The following is an 18,243-nucleotide window of genomic DNA, read 5'->3' on the forward strand; positions in this document are numbered from 1 at the left end:
CATTTAAGGACTCATCCATTAGAGCTGGAATGATCTGGACTGATCTGCTGCCCTGTGCCTTGCGGGGTCTTGCCCTCCTGTGGAGGCTTTCTCTACTCACCCACCTGGGATAGGAGATGGGAGGAGTCCATGCACAGCGCCGCTGGGGCCCTTACTTGACCAGTGTTCATTGAGCATCTGCTGCATGCCAGGGGCCGTTTCTCATGGGGAGGCATAGAGAACATAGGAGGCTGAGGGATTGGTAGGCGGCGGGGAGCTATGGAAGGTTCTAGAGCAGTGGAGAGTCATGAAATCAAGTGTCCTCATCCAAACAGTTGCTCAAGCAGAGTGCCTACTGTGTGCAAGCACTGGAGACAGAGCAGTTAACAAGCCAGGCTCACCCCTGTCTCCCAGAGTTGCCCACTAAATAAATAAAGCAGCAAAAAGATGACAAGTGTGTGATGGAGTTAATGTAGGCAGGGGTGAGAGGGGGTGTTCTACATCTTTCAGGGAAATTTTTCAGTCAGGGACATTTGGCACTGGGTCTTGAAGGGTGAAGAGGAGCTGTCTGGGTCAAGTTTCCTGCCCACAGCTGGAGGGCATGAGATCTGCCCTATGGGTTCCCATCAGACAAGTCTTCTTCAGTTTCCCCAGCTGCCAACGATGGTAGAGCACACCCAGAGGGTTTGGTCTGGGTAGACACTGCCTCCTGGGGGAGGGAACAGTGCTGCTGTGTGACTATGGAGGCAAACTGACCCCTTCTGGGTCTTAGTTTCCCTGCCTTATCAATGGGAAATATTTCCAGGCTGGAGGAGGGGGATGAGGGATCCAGGGGTTAGTGTGGGGACCAATTTTGATGCAGAATCCCTCCCTGCTACTAACCTCACCTCGGCTTTCTCATCTGTAGAGTGGGCACAGAGCCAGGGATAGTGGTGGTTAGACCCCACCCCCGCCCCCGCCTGTTGAGATTATCTGAGCCTCAGTTTCTCCCCCTGCGTCGTGGATCCGATTCCTCCCAAGTGGCTTACCTGGCACTGGGGCGAGGAGGGGCGGGGGCGGGCGAAGACGGGCAAAGGCTGGTGGACTCCGGCAGGGAGGGAGGAGTCGGCCCGGCAGGGGCGCGCGAGATCCTGCCTCCCGGGGTGCCAGCCGCAGCTCCGCCCCGTGGAGCCCGCCGGCAACTTTGGGATGGAGTTTATGCCGGCGCTGTGGCTTGGCCTGGCGCTGGCGCTGGGGCCGGGGCCCGCCGGGGGCCACCCGCACCCGTGCGGCGTCCAGGCGCCCCTGGGGGGCTCGGTTCGCCTGGGCGCTCTCCTGCCCCGCGCGCCCGCCGCCCGCGCCCGCGCCCGCGCCGCCCTAGCCCGAGCCTCCCTGGCGCCGCGGCTGCCCCACAACCTGACCCTGGAGCTGGTGGCCGCCGCTCCCCCCGCCCGCGACCCCGCCTCGCTCGCCCGCGGTCTGTGCCAGGCGCTGGCGGCACCGGGAGTGGCGGCCCTGATCGCCTTCCCCGAGGCGCGACCCGAGCTGCTGCAGCTGCACTTCCTGGCGTCCGCCACCGAGACCCCCGTGCTCAGCGTGCTGCGGCGGGAAGCGCGCGCTCCCCTCGGCTCCCCGGTACGCGCGGGGACCCGGGGCCGGATGGGAGAGGCCCTGGAAAGCTCCCGGGGCGTGGGGTCCGGGGGTCTGAGACAGTCCTTGGGACGCACGGGACTCGGACTTCTGGACCGTAGATGCGCGGATTCTCGGAGTCCGGATGACAGAGGCCCTGGATCCCTGGACCATGGATGTCCCCGGGGCTCAGGGACACGGAATGGGAGACGGGAGCCCCGGGACGCAGGGACCTAGAGCCACGGACCTGCGGCTCGGGACCCCGCGGGACGCCTCTGGACTCCAGACGGCTGATCCCACAGGGCGCTTCCCTGGGCCTCGGAGGTGTAGACCCCCCGAGAGCGGGGCCCCCTTGTAGGGTCCGGGGGCGCCTTCGGATCCCCACCCGGCGGGATTGCCAGGCTGGGATGGGGAAGCGGGTCTCCCTGCCCCCTCTCCAGGGGCAACAGTTTCAGAGGCTGAAGCTGGAGGCGTTCCTCCCGTCAGCATCCTCCCAGAGGCCCTCGAGGCTAGGCCGCCCCCACCCACAGCCTCCTTGACCCACAGCCTCCTCAGACCCCCAGACTCCAAAACCCTCGCCTTCCTCCGCCACTCGTCGACCTTAGAGTTCATTCTCTCGTCTTATTTCCACCCCTAGACTGGAATTTGGGTCCGAAAAAGTAGAGAATGGGACAAAGAGGAGAGAGGGTGACTGGCAGAGCTCTGGGAACCCCGCGGTGCCCCAGGGAGACCCCTCCTCTCAGGACCAGCTGGGAGGGGCCCAACGCCGGGATGTGGGGTCTGGTAGGGGGCGTCCCAACCCACCTTGAAGCCCCCTCCAGGTCTTCCTTCTGAAGGCGGGGAGACCCTGATCCTACAGGAGGCCTGGGGTCTCTTTAACCCACCTCCACTCCGTTCCTGCCCCCTCCCAGTGGGAGAGATGCAGGACCCAAATCCAGGCCTGTGGGGCCCTCTGCAGCCGGATCCAGGAACTGCACCCCTGCAGTTGGCCCTGTCAGGCTTTAGGCGGATAATGGCTTGCCCCCTCTTCCCCTTTCCCCCTCCTCACCACGCCAGGGACTGAGCAATAGTCTTCAGCCTCTCTCCGGGCACTCAGCACCCTGTCCCCACCCACACAACATCCTGCCTACCCTAGGTGTCTGGTAAAGTTCTCATCCCACACTGAAAGCAAATCCAGGAGAATTTTCGGGGTGCCCCAGGCACAAAGTGGGGCTCTTCAGTGCCTGGTTGGCCTGGGTAAGTCTGAATAGAGAGGGGGTATGGAGCTGGACTTTGAAGGATGTGTAGGAGTTGGCTGACCTAGATGGGGAAAGGTCTTCCAGCTGGGGAATCCAAAAAGCCTCAGAGTGACTGGAGTCAAAAGAGCAGGCCCTGCAGGTCAAGGCAGGGCCAGGCTTTGTGCTGATGGCAATGGGGAGCCACAGAGGGGTATAGAGCAGGGGCTGAGCTGGGAGGAGGTAGACTCAAGGTCCTTTGAGTAGCTAGGGGCAGCCGGGGGATGCAGCCTGTAGCACCTGTCGGGAGCAGGTGCTGTGTGCATGCCTGGCATTCCTGCGGGCACTAGCGGAGGGGGAGCGGAGGGGGGAAGGCCCCGGTCCCCACAGCCGTTCTCCTCGGCTGCAGTGTGGCCCACTCCCGACATCGGCTCAAGGTGATGTGTGTTTACTGGACATGTACAGATGGGGGTGGGAAGAGTGTGGTGGAACTGTGAGGTCGCCAGCCCTAACTTGACCAACCCCTCTGCCAGAACCCGTTCCACCTGCAGCTGGACTGGGCCAGCCCCCTTGAGACATTGCTGGATGTGCTGGTATCTGTGCTGCGGGCTCACACCTGGGAGGACATCGGCCTGGTGCTCTGCCACGTACGCGACCCTGGCAACCTGGTGGTCCTGTGGACAAGCCGGGCAGGCCGGGCCCCGAAGCTTGTGCTGGACCTGAGCCGGCCAGAGCTGGGTGATGCAGGGCTGAGCGCACGCCTGGCACTCCTGGGGGCACCAGCTGGAGGGAAGGCCCCGGTCCCTGCAGCCGTACTCCTGGGCTGCGATGCAGCCCGCTCCCAACAGGTGCTGCAGGCTGCACCCCCTGGTCCCCGCTGGCTGCTGGGCACGCCACTGCTCGCCGAGGCCCTGCCCACTGAGGGTCTGCCACCCGGAGTGCTAGCGCTGGGCGAGGTGGCCCGGCCCCCACTGGAGGCCGCCATCCAGGATGTGGTGGAACTAGTGGCCCGTGCGCTGGATAGTGCTGCCCGCATGCAGCCAGAGCTTGCCCTGCTTCCTGCCACAGTCAACTGCAGTGACCTACCACCACCAGAGCCTGAGTCTTCGGGCCGCCTCTTGGCACGGTGAGCAGGGCCCCAGCTGCAGGAAGCCACCTCTGCCGGTGGGCTGTGACAGGCGACAAGATCAAGTGTTTGCTGTGTGCCAGACGCTGTATCCATCTTGCATGAAAGCAGAACCTAAGAAGGGGATTCTGCAGGGCTGGGGTGGGGGCTTTGGGAGAAGAGGGAAGGGAGGAGAAGGAATGAGTGAGACTGCTGAAGTGAGTCACCTTCTGATCGCCAGGGACCTCGAGGGGGACAGTGCCCCAGAACCAGAAGGCCCCACCTGGGCCTCTGAACTGGGCAGCAGCCCTTGGTTCAGGGCTGGGACGTCGCCCCAGTCCCCAGGGCGCGGGTACCCCGCTCGGAAGGGGTCGTGGGATGGGGGGCTCAATAGAGCCTCCGGTGGCCCCAGGTGTGTCTGAGCTGCAAGGCCAGGGGTCTCACCTGGGAGGAGGGATCCCTCCGCCCTGACACCGCCCCCACCCCCACCAGGTTCCTGGCCAACACATCCTTCTGGGGCCGCACGGGGCCGGTGTGGGTAACCAGCTCCTCGCAGGTGCACATCTCCCGGCGCTTCCGCCTGTGGAGCCTCCGCCGGGACCCCAGGGGTGCCCCGGCCTGGGCCACGTTGGGTCGCTGGCGGGATGGGCGGCTGGAGTCGGAGGCGTGGGGCGCGGCCGAGCGGCCCCCATCCCCGCCAGGCGCCCAGGCGCGGCCCAGGCTGCGGGTGGTAACGCTGGTGGAGCATCCGTTCGTGTTCGCCCGCCAGCCAGACGAAGACGGGCGGTGCCCGGCGGGGCAACTGTGCCTGGCCCCCGGCACCAACGATTCGGCCACTCTGGACGCACTCTTCGCCGCGCTGGCCGACGGCTCGGCGCCCCGCGCGCTGCGCAGGTGCTGCTATGGCTACTGCATCGACCTGCTGGAGCGCCTGGCGGAGGACGCACCCTTCGACTTTGAGCTCTACATTGTGGGCGACGGCAAGTACGGTGCGCTGCGCAACGGCCGCTGGACTGGCTTGGTGGGCGACCTGCTGGCCGGCCGGGCGCACATGGCCGTCACCAGCTTCAGCATCAATTCGGCCCGCTCACAGGTGGTGGACTTCACCAGCCCTTTCTTCTCCACCAGCCTGGGCATCATGGTGCGCGCGCGCGACACGGCGTCGCCCATTGGTGCCTTCATGTGGCCGCTGCACTGGTCCATGTGGCTGGGCGTCTTCGCCGCGCTGCACCTGACCGCGCTCTTCCTCACCCTCTACGAGTGGCGCAGCCCCTTCGGCCTAACGCCCCGCGGCCGCAACCGGGACACCGTGTTCTCCTACTCCTCTGCCCTCAACCTCTGCTATGCCATCCTCTTTGGACGCACAGTGTCCAGCAAGACGCCCAAGTGCCCAACAGGCCGCCTCCTCATGAACCTGTGGGCCATCTTCTGCCTGCTTGTGCTGTCCAGCTACACGGCCAACCTGGCTGCCGTCATGGTCGGGGACAAGACTTTCGAGGAGCTGTCTGGGATCCACGACCCCAAGGTGGGCAACTGCAGGTGGTTTGTGGTCAGAGCTGAGAAGTTTAATCCCCCCACCCCATCCTCACCCCAGAGAGGGCAGCTGTTCCTTCTCTCAAACTCGTCCTGAGCCCAGCCCCAAGCCAAGACAATACAGGCAAGGGTGCTGGTGAGAGCTGAGAGAGAAGCCAGAAGGATGCTGTGTGAGGTGGTGGTAAAGTTCCAGGCAGGGACTTCCATGGTAGTCCAGTGGCTAAGACTCTGTGCTCCCAATGCAGGGGGCCTGGGTTCCATTGGTTGTTGGGGAACTAGATCTTACATGCCACAACTAAGATCCAGCACAGCCCCCCAAAAAAGGCCCACTGAGGAAAATTAGGCAGAGTTGGGGACACAGGGCATGATGGAGAGGAAGAATTGTCCAGTGGGGGTCAGGAATGCCTCTGGGAGGCGTGACCCATGAGGTGCTTGGTATCAGGGAGCAATGTGGTCAGCAGTGGCAACCTGTGCAAAGGCCCTGGGGCAGGACTGTGCTTGATGTATTGGAGGAGCAGCGAGGAAGCCTTGTGTCTGGAGCAAAGAGGAGGGAAGAGGGAGGAGGGGAGGACAGGAAGGGGACAGGGCAGGGCATGCAGGGCCTGCAGGTGTGGGAGGATGTGGCCCTTGAAAACAGCTCTGCTTAGAATTTTCACCGGGAGTCCTAGAGGACTGTGGGCAGAGCAGGGCATGACGTGGCCTACATATTTTTCTCTTTTAATGAAAAAATTTTAATATTCTGGAACAAGAACAACTATGAATGAAACCATTGCCCAGCTCTAAAATAACTCCTGGCCAGTTTCATTCACCTACCAACCCCAGTTCCTGAATTATCCTAAAGTAAGATCCAGGCCTCCTGTTGTTTCATTATGAATATTCGGGAAGTTAAACATCAGGGACTCATTTTCTCAGTTGTCTTCCCCCCACCCCGCCATGGTTTGTTTGAATCTGGATCCAAAATGCACAGACATTGAGGATGGCAGAAACCTCTTAGTTATCGAATCAAACTTAGATCCACTCACTGGTGGGCAGTGAAACCATTCTATTGACATGGGGTCATGGCGAAGGAAACTGCAGGGTTTATCGCAGGTGCCAAGCAAGGAGCCCAGACAGCTAGTGCTTAAGACCTGAACTCCTAGGTGGCCCTCAGGGAAAAGTGGTTTTCATTTGTTTGTTTTTTAATATTGGGGAAAAGACTTTAAAGACAGGGTGAGGGAGGGGAGTTTCAGGGTGTGTGTGATCAGGTGGTGGACATTCTTCTGACTGGTTGGTGGTGAGGTAGTCAGGAGTCAACATCACTAACCCTCTGGTTTTAATCAGCCTAGGGCCTCCGTGCTTATGGGCAGCATAGGTAACTTCTACCACCTGGGGACAGGGGGAAGCAACTGAAAGGACCTGGCTCAGGATTTTTTTTTTTTTTTTTTTTGGTCACACTGCATGGCATATGGGCTGTTAGTTCCCTGACCAGGGACTGAATCCATGTTCCCTGCAGTAGAAGTGCAGAATTTTATCATTGGACCACCAAGGAAGTCTGCTGGCTCTGGATATTAGCTATAGCACCTGAGAAGGAATTAAAAGTCCTTGGTTTTAGTGACTAAACTATTTTTGTCTTGACTCTTTTCCTTTGTTTCTGCATTTTGTCATTTCTTTGATTTATTCTTTTGAACTCAGGGAAGACCTAGGAGGCTATTTTCTATAGACAAAAGACAGGTAGAGGACAAGGGGTGGTCTGTCCTGAGAAGGCCCCAGAGGGTCATTTTGACTCTCCTGTCTTTTTCACTAGTGATTTGTTTGTTGAAGTTGTTTTGTGTTTTGCCCCATAGTATCTCCCAGTGTTTTGATCTGGCTGATCTTGTCTCTGAGTGGTGTTTAGTCTCTTCTGTCCACCCCCAATTCAGGGTTTCCCAGTTAGCGATAATGGTAAAGAACCCACCTGCCAATCCAGAAGACATATTAGGAGACATGGGTTTGATCCTGGGTCAGGAAGATTCTCTGGAGGAGACAATGGCAATCCACTCCAGTATTCTTTCCTGGAGAATCCCATGAACAGAGGAGCGTGGCAGGCTATACAGTCCATAGGGTCGCAAAGAGTTGACACAACTAAAGTGACTTAGTACACCTGCTGCCCACCCAATCCACCACCACCCCAGTGTCCTCTGTAAACCATTAAGGAGATGTAGATGGGCCAGTCACTCTCCACATGTGGCTACTTTTTAAATTGATTTAATTGAAAGCATGCAACAGCCATATGAGAACAGCACAGTTGTAGAGCGTTTGCTTCCACAGAAAATTCTGGACAGCCCTGCTTACCTCAGGTCCAGCTTTTCAGAGGTGCACAGCCCCACCAAGGAGGCCCCGGTCAGTGTGGCCCCAGTTTAGTTCAATTCAGTCGCTCACTCCTGTCAGACTCTTTGCGACCCCATGGATTGCAGCACCACAGGCTTCCCTGTCCATCACCAACTCCTGGAGCTTGCTCAAACTCATGTTCATCCAATCAGTGATGCCATCCAACCATCTCAACCTCTGTCGTCCCCTTCTCCTCCTGCCTTCAATTTTTCCCAGCACCAGGGTCTCTTCCAAGGAGTCAGTTCTTTGCATCAGGTGGCCAGAGTACTGGAGTTTCAGCTTCAGCCTAAGTCCTTCCAATGAATATTCAGGACTGATTTCCTTTAGGATTGACTGGTTTGATCTTCTTGCTGTCCAAGGGACTCTCAAGAGTCTTCTCCAACACCACAGTTCAAAAGCATCAATTCTTCGGCGAAATCGGGGCGCGAGGGGGGAGCGGGGGCAGGGGTCAAGGCCCTCCTGTGCTGACTGGGTGCTGGCCCGCAGCTGCACCACCCGTCTCAGGGCTTCCGTTTCGGCACGGTGTGGGAGAGCAGCGCCGAGGCCTACATCAAGAAAAGCTTCCCGGAGATGTACTCACACGTGCGGCGCCATAGCGCACCTACCACTCCCCGCGGCGTCGCCATGCTCACGTGAGGGGGGCGAGCGGGACGGGGCTTGGGGCGGGGCCACGTGGGCGGGCAGGGATAGGGATGCTCATCCTGCCCCCATGCCCTCCGCAGGAGCGATCCCCCCAAGCTCAACGCCTTCATCATGGACAAGTCGCTCCTGGACTATGAGGTGTCCATCGACGCCGACTGCAGGCTGCTGACCGTGGGCAAGCCCTTTGCCATTGAGGGTGAGGAGTCCCCAGGACCAGTGATCTGCGGGCTCCAGGAGGGTTCCGCTCCTCTGGGTCTGCATCTAGCCTGGTCCCAACCCAATGCCCGGCCTCCCCCAGGCTATGGTATCGGACTCCCCAGAAATTCTCCGCTAACCTCCAACCTGTCCGAGTTCATCAGCCGCTACAAGTCCTCCGGCTTCATCGACTTACTGCACGACAAGTGGTACAAGATGGTGCCTTGTGGGAAGCGGGTCTTCGCCGTGACTGAGGTGCGGCAGGTCCCCGCACGTGGGGTGCGGGTCGGCGTGGGGGGAGCCCCCGAACCTGCGTGGTCCTTCACCAGTGTAGTCAACCTCTGCTCATTTCCAAAACGAGTGTATTTGTCTGCTTTTGTGCATCCTATTCATCCTACAAAACCCCAGCTCTAGTGCCCTCTTGTCCATGACACCTCTGAAAATGTAGCCCCAGGCCCTTCTCTCTGGCCCAACCTCTGTCCCCGCTTCCGTCCAAGGCCCGGGCTCCGCCAGGGTCTGGTATGACCCGGAGGGACTATGTGCCTGCATCCTGCCCACAGACCCTGCAGATGGGCGTCTACCACTTCTCCGGACTCTTCGTGCTGCTCTGCCTGGGTCTGGGTAGTGCTCTGCTCAGTTCTCTGGGCGAGCACGTCTTCTACCGCCTGGCGCTGCCATGCATCCGAAGGGGCAACAAGCTACAGTACTGGCTGCACACGAGCCAGGTGAGGAGCTGGCCAACCCAGCGGTCGGTGGGGTGGGAGGGGGGCTGGGGGGGGGCTGTCTTCCCGCTGAGCCGAATTCTTGGCTCCTAGAGAATTCATCGCGCCCTCAACACAGAGCCACCAGAGGGGCAGGAGGAGGTGGAGTCGAGGTAAGGGGCTTGGGGGACGGTTCTCCACCCCAGCAACTCCCACACCTGCCCTCTGACCATGGACTGGGTCCACACCTCCTTCCACTGGCGACCTCCTCAGGAACTTTGACCCTAAAGGGCAGACGGGGACTGTGGGTAGGACGTGGCTGCCCAGCCCATCCATCCCCCAGGGGTCTCGAGGAGCCGCAGCAGAACACACAGGCCGCCCCTGAGAGCCGGATGGGCTGGACACGGGTGCGCCGGGCCGCGGTGAGGGAGCATCGCGTGCGTTTCCTGCTGGAGCATACTGTGGTCTCTGCCTCCCCGGACGTGGACGTCCCAGATGCGGATGCGGCCGCACCACCCAAGGCCCCCGTCTGTTCCAATGGCCCGCCCGCCGAGCTGTGGTCTGGTGCCCCGCTCCCCGGGGAGCTGGAGGAGCTGGAGCAGCGCATCATGGGCGCGCAGGAGAGGCTCCGCCAGGCGCTGCTGCGGCGCAGGGCGCTCCTGGCCCAGCTTGGGGACAGCACCTGCGAGCCGCCATGCACATGGCTCCTGGCCTGCGAGGAAGCACCGGAGGTGGCCCCCTGAAGTGGGATCCAGCCCTTCTGCACCTGCTGTGCCTGCTCTGAGGGGGCCACCCGGCCATAGGGTGGGTGGAACCTCCCTTCCCCCGCAGCTCCCGGCCCCCCCCCCAACCCCCGCCCCAACATAGAGACGCTGGCTGGACGCTGTCAACAGTTTATTCTATATACAAACACCATTTTGTACACTGCAATTAAATAAAAGTGGAATGAGCGCTCTTCTGCATTCCTCACAGAGTGATTGGGTTGGGTCACCGGCCATCTCCCCACCCAGAGCAGGGCGGAACCCCGGTGCCCCTGGCTGCCTTAGATGTTGGCGCTTATGCGCCATCGGGGCCGAGCTCCACCTTCCCGGGGCCCCAGCCCGGGCGCGTAGGGTGGCCATGGAAAGGCACTGGGCATGACAGAGCACCAGCTAAGCCAGCCCCACCCGATGCTTTGCTCTGGGGCAGCTTGCTCCAGACCTTTCACCACCTTTTCAGAACCTTCCATGGAGCCCCCACCCCTTCTCCTACCCTGGTTCACAGGCTGGTCTTGATTTACTAGCTGAGGAGACCCACCAGGGACAGGGACAGGCTGTAGGCCGGCCCCATGCCCTGGGGGAGAGACGCCTGCCTCCCAGCAAACCTGATGGACCCCAAACCACCCAAGGCAGGCTGAGCATTCCCAGAGCCACTGGGGACAGTCTCCCTGATCCCCGAGGGCTCCAGCCAGGTCACACCCAGCTGGCTTGGACGGCCAGGGACAGAGGCAGTCAGCTGCCCAGGGTTCAGGAGCCGACCTCTGAGGGTGTGTCCACTAGATCAGTGGACGCAGGGCTGGGCCTGCCCCCCCCGATGGTCTGAGAGACTGCATCAGACCCTGGAGAGTTGCTTGTAGGGGCACTGTCCTGCGGGGCCCGTGGGAGCCCCCCACTGGAGCTCAGGGGGCTGGCTGGCCGCCGGTCCAGGAGAGAGGCGCTCAGGCCAGACAGGAAGGAGGCGTCTGTGATGATGGCAGCCGTCTCTGCCATCCAACCCAGGTCACCACTGGCTGCTGCAGCCACTGAGGCCGCTGCGGCCACCAGGGAGCTAGGTGCCTCCACGGGCCCGGGGCCCCCGCCAGCACCTGGCAAGCCAGGGCCCAGGGCAGGGGACTGGTTAGCAGCGTCGGGGGTGATAGGTGGGATGCCTCCATTGTTGTTCAGGTCGTCCGGCAGGGCCGTGGGGGTGCCGGGGCCCAGTGGTGGTGTTTGCAGCAGCATCTCCTGGACACGGATCTGCTGTAGGATGGCGGGTAGTTCGTAGTGGTGGAAGAAGTAGATCATGGAATGCTGGGGGGATAGGCACTGGGTCAGGCAAGGGACCCCCAACAGGCTGGACCCTCGGACTGCCAGTCCCAAGGAAAGCCCACCTCACCTGGATGAAGAGCCAGGAGGTGACGAGTGCCAGGCTGCTGTACTGCCCGTTGAAGCGATAGTGGTAAGCGTAGAAGGCAAAGTGGTACAGGTAGAAGAACCTGCAAGGGGAACAGTGAGGTGCTGCCCACCTGGCTGCCTCCACCCCGGACCACATGGCCCCTGGTGCCCACCGAAGCCAGTGCCGCTTGCTGGTGTTGGTGTGGCAGCAGATGGCGTCATACTGGTCAGCCAGCCACACAATGAGGATGATGTAGAAGGCCGTAGTGGTGTCGTTGAAGAACTCGGACATGATTGCCTCCATTCCTGGGGGTTAGACGGGAGCCACCGGTTGAGGCGGGTGGCCAGCACGCCAGGGAAGGGGGCAGGGTGTGGGGGCGCAGGGTCCTCACCCACAAGGGCCAGGATGACGGTCAGCAGGGGCGCTGCGGGGAAGGCGATGGCCATGTTCATCTCCAGCATCTGCAGCAGGTCCACTGCGGGAGAGGGCGGCGGGCGGGCAGACCGGGTGAGGCGCCCGGAAGGGGGGAGGGGCAGGGGAGATGGCCAGAGGGGACACTCACCAATGAAGACGAAGATCTGGTGGTGGGAGTAGCGCAGCAACATGGACACACTCAGGGTCTGCAAGTGGGCCACCGCGAGGCTTTGGATGGTTGCCCCGCCCCTCTGGCCCCACCTTGCCTTGCCCCGCCCCACCCCACCCCACGCCACCCTGCTGAGGCACTCACAAAGATGACCATGATGACGAAGGCAGCCAGGTAGGACGTGCGGGCCATCCACATGCTCACGAAGCGGTAGTGCTCGCCGGACACCACATTCCTCAGGAAACCTGCATGAGGAGTGGAGTGGAGGAGGCAGTGAGCAAGCGCCCCAGCCCAAGCCCTACCTAAGCAGGCCCCACCTTTGCCCCCGCACCTTTGTTCTCCTCGTTCTCTGCCAGGCCCTTCACGCTGGACATGAGGATGTCATCATAGCCCAGGAACTCGGCTAGCAGCAGGCGGCTGAAGCGGTCACCAAAGCACTGGTCCCGTGTGGGATCTGTGGGTAGGAGTGGGACAGGGATGTTAGTCCAGGAGCACAGAACTCCACTGTCCAGCAGAGCTGTGACTGACAGGTGTGGAGGAATGGAGCCTTGGGAAGTTTCCTGCAATTGGGCAGCAGGGCCAGCCCTGAGACCTTGGACACAAGTGCTTCCGGGTCACCCCTCCCCAAGAAAGACATTCAAGACTGAGGAGAAAGGAGCTCCCTCCCCTGGGCATTGCTCTGTTCGGCAGGGGCACTCACCCAGGGTAACCACCATGACAGGGATGCTGAGCCGCTGGCGCGTGGCCTGAGACAACCTCAGGAAGCCATACTCCAGCGAGTACTCCACGATGTACTCGTCCTGTGGCCAGCCTGCAGGCGGGGATGGCTGGTCAGCAGAGGAGTCCTCTCCTGGGAGGGCTGGGGGAACTGCACCACACCCCCACCTCCGTCACTGGACATAGCCCCAGGGAGTGGTGGTACCTTTTGGGGGCGTCTCAGGGAATGGGAACTCCTGGCTGTCATTTAAGGCCTCGGGGCCACCTGGTGGCTTGAACACCTTGGGCTCGATGTCCAGCTCAAACTGCACAGTGGGAGGCAGAGGTCAGCAAGCCCTTGGTACCAAAAGGTTGGCCTGAAGGTCTCTGCACCGCCCCCGCCAATGGAAGGAGATGTACCCCTGACCCATAAAAGCCCTAATCCCAACACTGAGCTCCCTGAGATTTCCGGGTGAGGATCTGAAGAACAGGATCAGCGAGGTGGGGCCTCCTGTTGGGTCTGTACCAACACTCCGCCCACACCCACCCCTGGCCTCTGGCCACCTGAGCACAGCCCTCCCTCTGGGCTCCCCATCTTGTGGGCAGCCACACCACCAAGGATGGCCAAGACCACCTCAGAGCTCTGAGCCCAAAGCCTGCTTCTCAGCCTGTCTGCCCTCAGCACCCCAGAAACAGGCCTTCAGTAGACAGCTGGGAAACAGCCCAGCAGGTCAGGAGTGTCCCCTGCAGCCCTGACCATGCCCCGGCTGCTCACCTTGATGGAGCTGTTCCCGAACATGTCCATGGTCAGCTCCTCCTCCTCCTCCTCCTCTAGCTCCAGGCCATCTGGCTCCACAGCCAGGCCGGGGAAGCTGCCATGGCCACCATCGCAGAACTGCAGGAAGACGGGCGCGCGGCTCGAGTTGTGTTGCACCTCTACCCGCAGGATGCCCTCACGTGGCCACTTGTCACGCACATGCTCCAGGCAGTTGATGGGTGAGCGGGAGAAGACGATGTGGATGTAGGCCAGGACAAAGAGCACGAACAGGGCCTGTAGGGCAGGGAGCGGTCAGGGGGGAGCTGCCTGGGACCCCCACCCCCAGATGGAGGACCCTTCCCAGTACAGGCCCCCACAGCTGTAGAGCCTCCCACAGGCCAGCCTGCACCGGGGCCAGAGATGTGGCCACAGGCTCAGTGTCCCTGGGAACCCCAAGCACCTCTCCACAACATGTATGGGGACCTGTGAGCTGACGACGGGAGTCAGGAAAGTGTGGGGCCTATGGTGGCAGCAGGCTGTGGTCAGAGTTGACCCACAGCCCCAGCTGTGCTCTCTGGGCCCCAACGTCCAGCAGGAGCCATGTCCAGGACACCGTTCACCCTCGGCCATGAGGACAACACCGCACCACATGCCGAGACATCACAGAAAGCGCTGACATGCAGGTGGCCTGATGCCAGGGGCTGCCCGAGCTTGTCCCTGCAAGGCACGTGCCTGCCATCATCCCCAGTTTGCAGATAGGAAAACAAGGCAGAGGCCACACAGCCAGGAGCGGGTGGAGCCAGGAGTTAAACCTGGAGGAAACACCAGGCAGGGCAGCTAGGTCCTGAGAGGAGCATATGGATAGATGGGGGACCCGTGACCTCAAAGAGTGGCCAAGTCCCCATTGTCACCCTGGAGTCCCCTCCAGCACCCTGCACAGCCCCCCTACCATGAACTGAAACCCCAGGTGAGGTCCATCACCCTGACCAATTGGGTGGGTGCCTAAAGACAAGCCAAGACTCTCGCTCCACTGGACAAGGCCTGACCCTGAGCTGGACCTGGTTCCCCACCGCCTCCGTGGAACAAGCTGGCAAACAGCTGCCTCCTAAGACCTATCGGCAGACACACCCGGCGGCCCAGCCCCCTTATCCCTCTCAGCATTTCAGGAATCCATCCAAGGCCTTTTCTGTCCTCTGCCTGGCAGCTGGCCTGGCCATATCACAGGCCCTGGGTGCTCCAGCCCCCAACCTCTGGTACCCCATGACCGAACACTCCACCTCACTGGCCATGCTGTCCCGCCAGCTCCAGGGCCTCTGCACACACCATCCCTGCACCCACCTTCTTCCTCCCAGCCTGAGGCTGTCTCCTCTGACTTGGACCCTGCCCTGGTGGCTGCTGCCTCTCCCCGCTTCCTCCTGGTCCGCCACTCATCTCTGGTCCCAGAGATTGGCACAAGGTGGCAGGGAGCAAGGAGGGGGGGACCCGCTCTGCAGGTGGGAGAACAGGTGCCACAAGAGGCGACCAAGTGAGGCGGGGAGGGGAACTTGATCTCTGCAGCAAGAGTCCAGAAGCTAGGCAGCTGGAAAGCAAAGAAGGGAGCTTTCTGGAACTCAGGCAGCCTCAGAGATTGGTGAGCTCAGCCCTCACTTTGCAAAGGAGGGAAACCAAAAGCACCAGGGGTCAGGGAGGGACCTGAGAACTGAGGCGGGCCTTCTGGCCGCAGCCCTGTGGAGAGAAAAGGTGTAGGGAGCTAAGGGTGGCCTGATCCTGCAGGCCCCCACACCAGGGGCACGACCTGGATGTGCGGCCTGTCTGCCGAGTCGGCTCAATCCCTGACTTGCTCCTTGGTCCCAATTGGGAAGCAACCAGAAGAACAAAGCCAAGGCCTCAGGCGGGACTCTCAGGAAGGCTGAGCTCCGTGGGGGCCCACCTCACACAGGGCACTCCCTCCCTCAGGTGACATGGGCTCCTCCTGAGTGTGCAGGGAGGTCAGGGCTTCCTTCCAGGAGGCAACCACGCCCACACTCAGCCTTCTGCCCACTCTCAAGCTGCTCATGGGTCCCACGCACCAGGTAAGGGAAGCCCTACTGGGGAACCCTCCAGAGTCGAGGCCCCCGGGGGGCGGGACACCTGCTGCGGCTCAGGAACTGGGAGGCTCAGTGGGGACCCACTCCCAGGTCTGTAGGACAGCCCTGCACGCACCCCTGCTACCCAACCCCAAAGAGCTGGCGGCTCCCAACCTCGCTGGCCCGTGCCCCACCTGCCTCAGACCCCTTTCTGTGGATAAGGAATTCAAGCTCCCTCATAAGTCGGCAACCTTGGCCCCGGCCCCCGCCCAGGGGGCACCCTAGGACAGGACACAAACAGGAACAGCTATTTCCCCATTTCCTCAGACCCGCCAGACAACCGGGGTCCGGCACCCAGCGGCTCCCTCTCTGAGTAAGACCCCTCCTTGGAGGGACCCGCGCCGGCCCTCCAGGAACAGCCGAACCGCCCGCACAACCGAGGGAGGACAGGGGGCGGGTCCACGGGACGCCCCTCACCGAGCCACCAGCGGCACCACTGGCTGGGGCTCTGCTAGGAACCCTGGTGACGTGACCTCGGCCTGGTCACCTTTCCCCAGAGGTTCAGAAGGGGTAGAATCTGAGTTGGAGCAGAAGGGCTCCAGGAGGCGCGCCCCAAGAAAAAGGGGGAGAGAAAAGTAGGGAGCAGCTTCCGGTGCAGGTAGGCGGTCCGGGGGTGTGTCCAAAGAGGCGGCAGTGGCGGTAGGGCCCGGAATCCCAGGGTATGTGGTTCGCGGCGAGGTCAGGCTCGGTAGTGGGGTCGGGGTCATCCCGGGATGACGATCCCAGGCAACAGGGTCGAGAGTCACGGGACTGGGCTCCGGTCTCCCGAGGTGGGGACACCGGGAAGGGCGAGGCCAGCGGTAGGGTGCGGCCTGGAGGGGCTGGGAGTGAGTTCCTGGAATCGGGATCAGGGGCCACTAACCCGGGGAGGCTCGGGCCTTGCGGGGTGGAAGTTTCTGGGAAGGGGAGCGGGGGCGGCAGGCTTAAGGGAAGGGTCCCAACCGGTCCCGCCGGGTCTATGCCTCCGGGAAGGAGGGGCACGCTGCCCCGGGCGGAGTCAGAGGTCGAACTCAGGGGTAGGGGGTCCATCCGCCGGGGTTAAGGGTCGGGGCCGCGGTCACCTTGAGCAACACGAAAAACTCGAAGAGCCGACGGAAGGCGGGCGGGAAGAGGCGCGAGTAGGTGACAGCCATCTTGAAGAAGAGCGCGTGGAAAAGCCGGTCGCGCACGTTGATGAGAGGATTGGGGTTGAGGTTGGGGGTGCGAGGCCCGCGCGCGGGGGCCGGGCCGCCGCCGCCGCCGCCGCCACCACCACCACCGCCACCACCGCCGTTGGGCCCAGGCCCCGGGGCCCCGGGTGCCGCGTGCTCCGACATGCCGCCCAGTGTAGCACCCTAACGGCCCGCGGCTCCCCGAGGGCGCCTCCTGGCCGCCATCGGCAGTCTTCGCCGCCGCCGCGCTCCTCACGGCCGCCGGGCCGCTGCCGCCATCTTCCGCCTCCGCTCCCCAGCTGACGCCAGCGAGTCGCCGCGACGGCTAGAGCGGCCTCCTTGCGCTCGCGGAGCACGCTGGGAAGCCGGCGGCCGGCCCGCGGTGGCTCCGCCTTCTGGAGTCTCAGCCAGCTAGGGAGCGCCGAGGGGCGGGGCTGCGTCTGAGCCCCGGTCTTTTGCATATTGCCCCCTAGCCTCCACTGCTGCAACTCGAGCGTCAAAATTAGTCAATATCTGAGGCGTTTAGAAGTGATAAAATATACTGAAAGGAAATACGATTGTTGGAGCTGTTTTCTACGTTGCACTCTAGAAAACTATACTGAAAATAGGCTCACAGTAGAGTGTTCTGGCTGAAAAGTGATTTAATTTGCGGTCTTTAAATTACGTCCCCAGAACTCTCGTACGGCATTCTCCTTTCGGCCGGGGCCGCTGTGCCCCTAAGCAGACTAACCTGATGCGCCGTGACGTCATAAAGGCCCGTGATGTTGCAGGGCCTCGCTTAGGTACTACCTCCCCCTCCTCGCGGAGGTCGGTGACTGGAAGGACTGACGGACCTGTCTCCTCTCTCTGCACTTGGTGGCGGTCCGGGGGACTTTAGGGGTCTAGAAGAGGCTAAGCGAACTGCCCTTGCCCAGCCTTCGGTCCGTCCCGACTTTTGGTTGTTCAGTCGCTCAGTCGTGTTGCACTTTGCGACCTCATGGACTGCAGCACGCCAGACTTCCCTCTCCTTCACTATCTCCAGGAATTTGCTCAAATGCGTGTCCACTGAGTCGGTGATGCCATCCAATCGCCTCATCCTCACTAGGTTTTTTTCCTTCTGAGAACGCGGGCCGCTCAGCACCACCCATCTCTCTCCGGCTCTTAAGGAGTCAGACCCGCGGTTCCAGTCTTTCCAGGACGACTGAGCAGACAGCCCTTTGTCAACTAAAGCGGGATGGCAAATGGTGTATACCTGACCATGCCCTCCTTGTTGACTGCCACCAGTTGCCTGCCCGAGTTGTCCCAGACCTGGGAGCCCACATGTGAACTACAGACATGCTCATTCATTCATCTTTGAAAAGCCTGGGCGCCTCCTAGCAGCCATGGTAGTAATAGAATCCAACATTCACTAAGCACCTACCGTATGCCAGGTACAGTACTTCCATCCCATGCTCCAAAGCAAGAACGGGTGGACTGCAGCAGGGAGCATGGACGG

The 18,243-nt window shown here is 61.5% G+C and overlaps 2 protein-coding genes across 2 annotated transcripts; one reads left to right on the forward strand and one right to left on the reverse strand.

Annotated features, from left to right (window-relative positions):
• Positions 1 to 1,167: 1,167 nt before the first annotated feature.
• On the forward strand, positions 1,168 to 10,144 carry GRIN3B (glutamate ionotropic receptor NMDA type subunit 3B). Its single transcript, XM_061149395.1, has 9 exons — positions 1,168 to 1,593; positions 3,335 to 3,927; positions 4,399 to 5,431; positions 8,272 to 8,417; positions 8,508 to 8,623; positions 8,726 to 8,877; positions 9,183 to 9,347; positions 9,438 to 9,496; positions 9,667 to 10,144. The coding sequence occupies exons 1-9, from the start codon at positions 1,168 to 1,170 to the stop codon at positions 10,064 to 10,066; spliced, it is 3,090 nt and encodes a 1,029-aa protein (XP_061005378.1). The 3' UTR covers positions 10,067 to 10,144.
• Positions 10,145 to 10,200: 56 nt separating this feature from the next.
• Positions 10,201 to 16,934, reverse strand: TMEM259 (transmembrane protein 259). The gene is made up of 11 exons (XM_061152241.1): positions 16,680 to 16,934; positions 13,511 to 13,786; positions 12,962 to 13,061; positions 12,740 to 12,850; positions 12,371 to 12,493; positions 12,184 to 12,284; positions 12,019 to 12,076; positions 11,848 to 11,931; positions 11,629 to 11,761; positions 11,457 to 11,556; positions 10,201 to 11,371 (listed from the first exon to the last, which is right to left on the reverse strand). The coding sequence occupies exons 1-11, from the start codon at positions 16,932 to 16,934 to the stop codon at positions 10,829 to 10,831; spliced, it is 1,884 nt and encodes a 627-aa protein (XP_061008224.1). The 3' UTR covers positions 10,201 to 10,828.
• Between the last annotated feature and the right edge of the window lie 1,309 nt (positions 16,935 to 18,243).

Source organism: Dama dama, chromosome 9 (assembly GCF_033118175.1).
Source record: "Dama dama isolate Ldn47 chromosome 9, ASM3311817v1, whole genome shotgun sequence".
Classification (NCBI taxonomy): domain Eukaryota; kingdom Metazoa; phylum Chordata; class Mammalia; order Artiodactyla; family Cervidae; genus Dama; species Dama dama.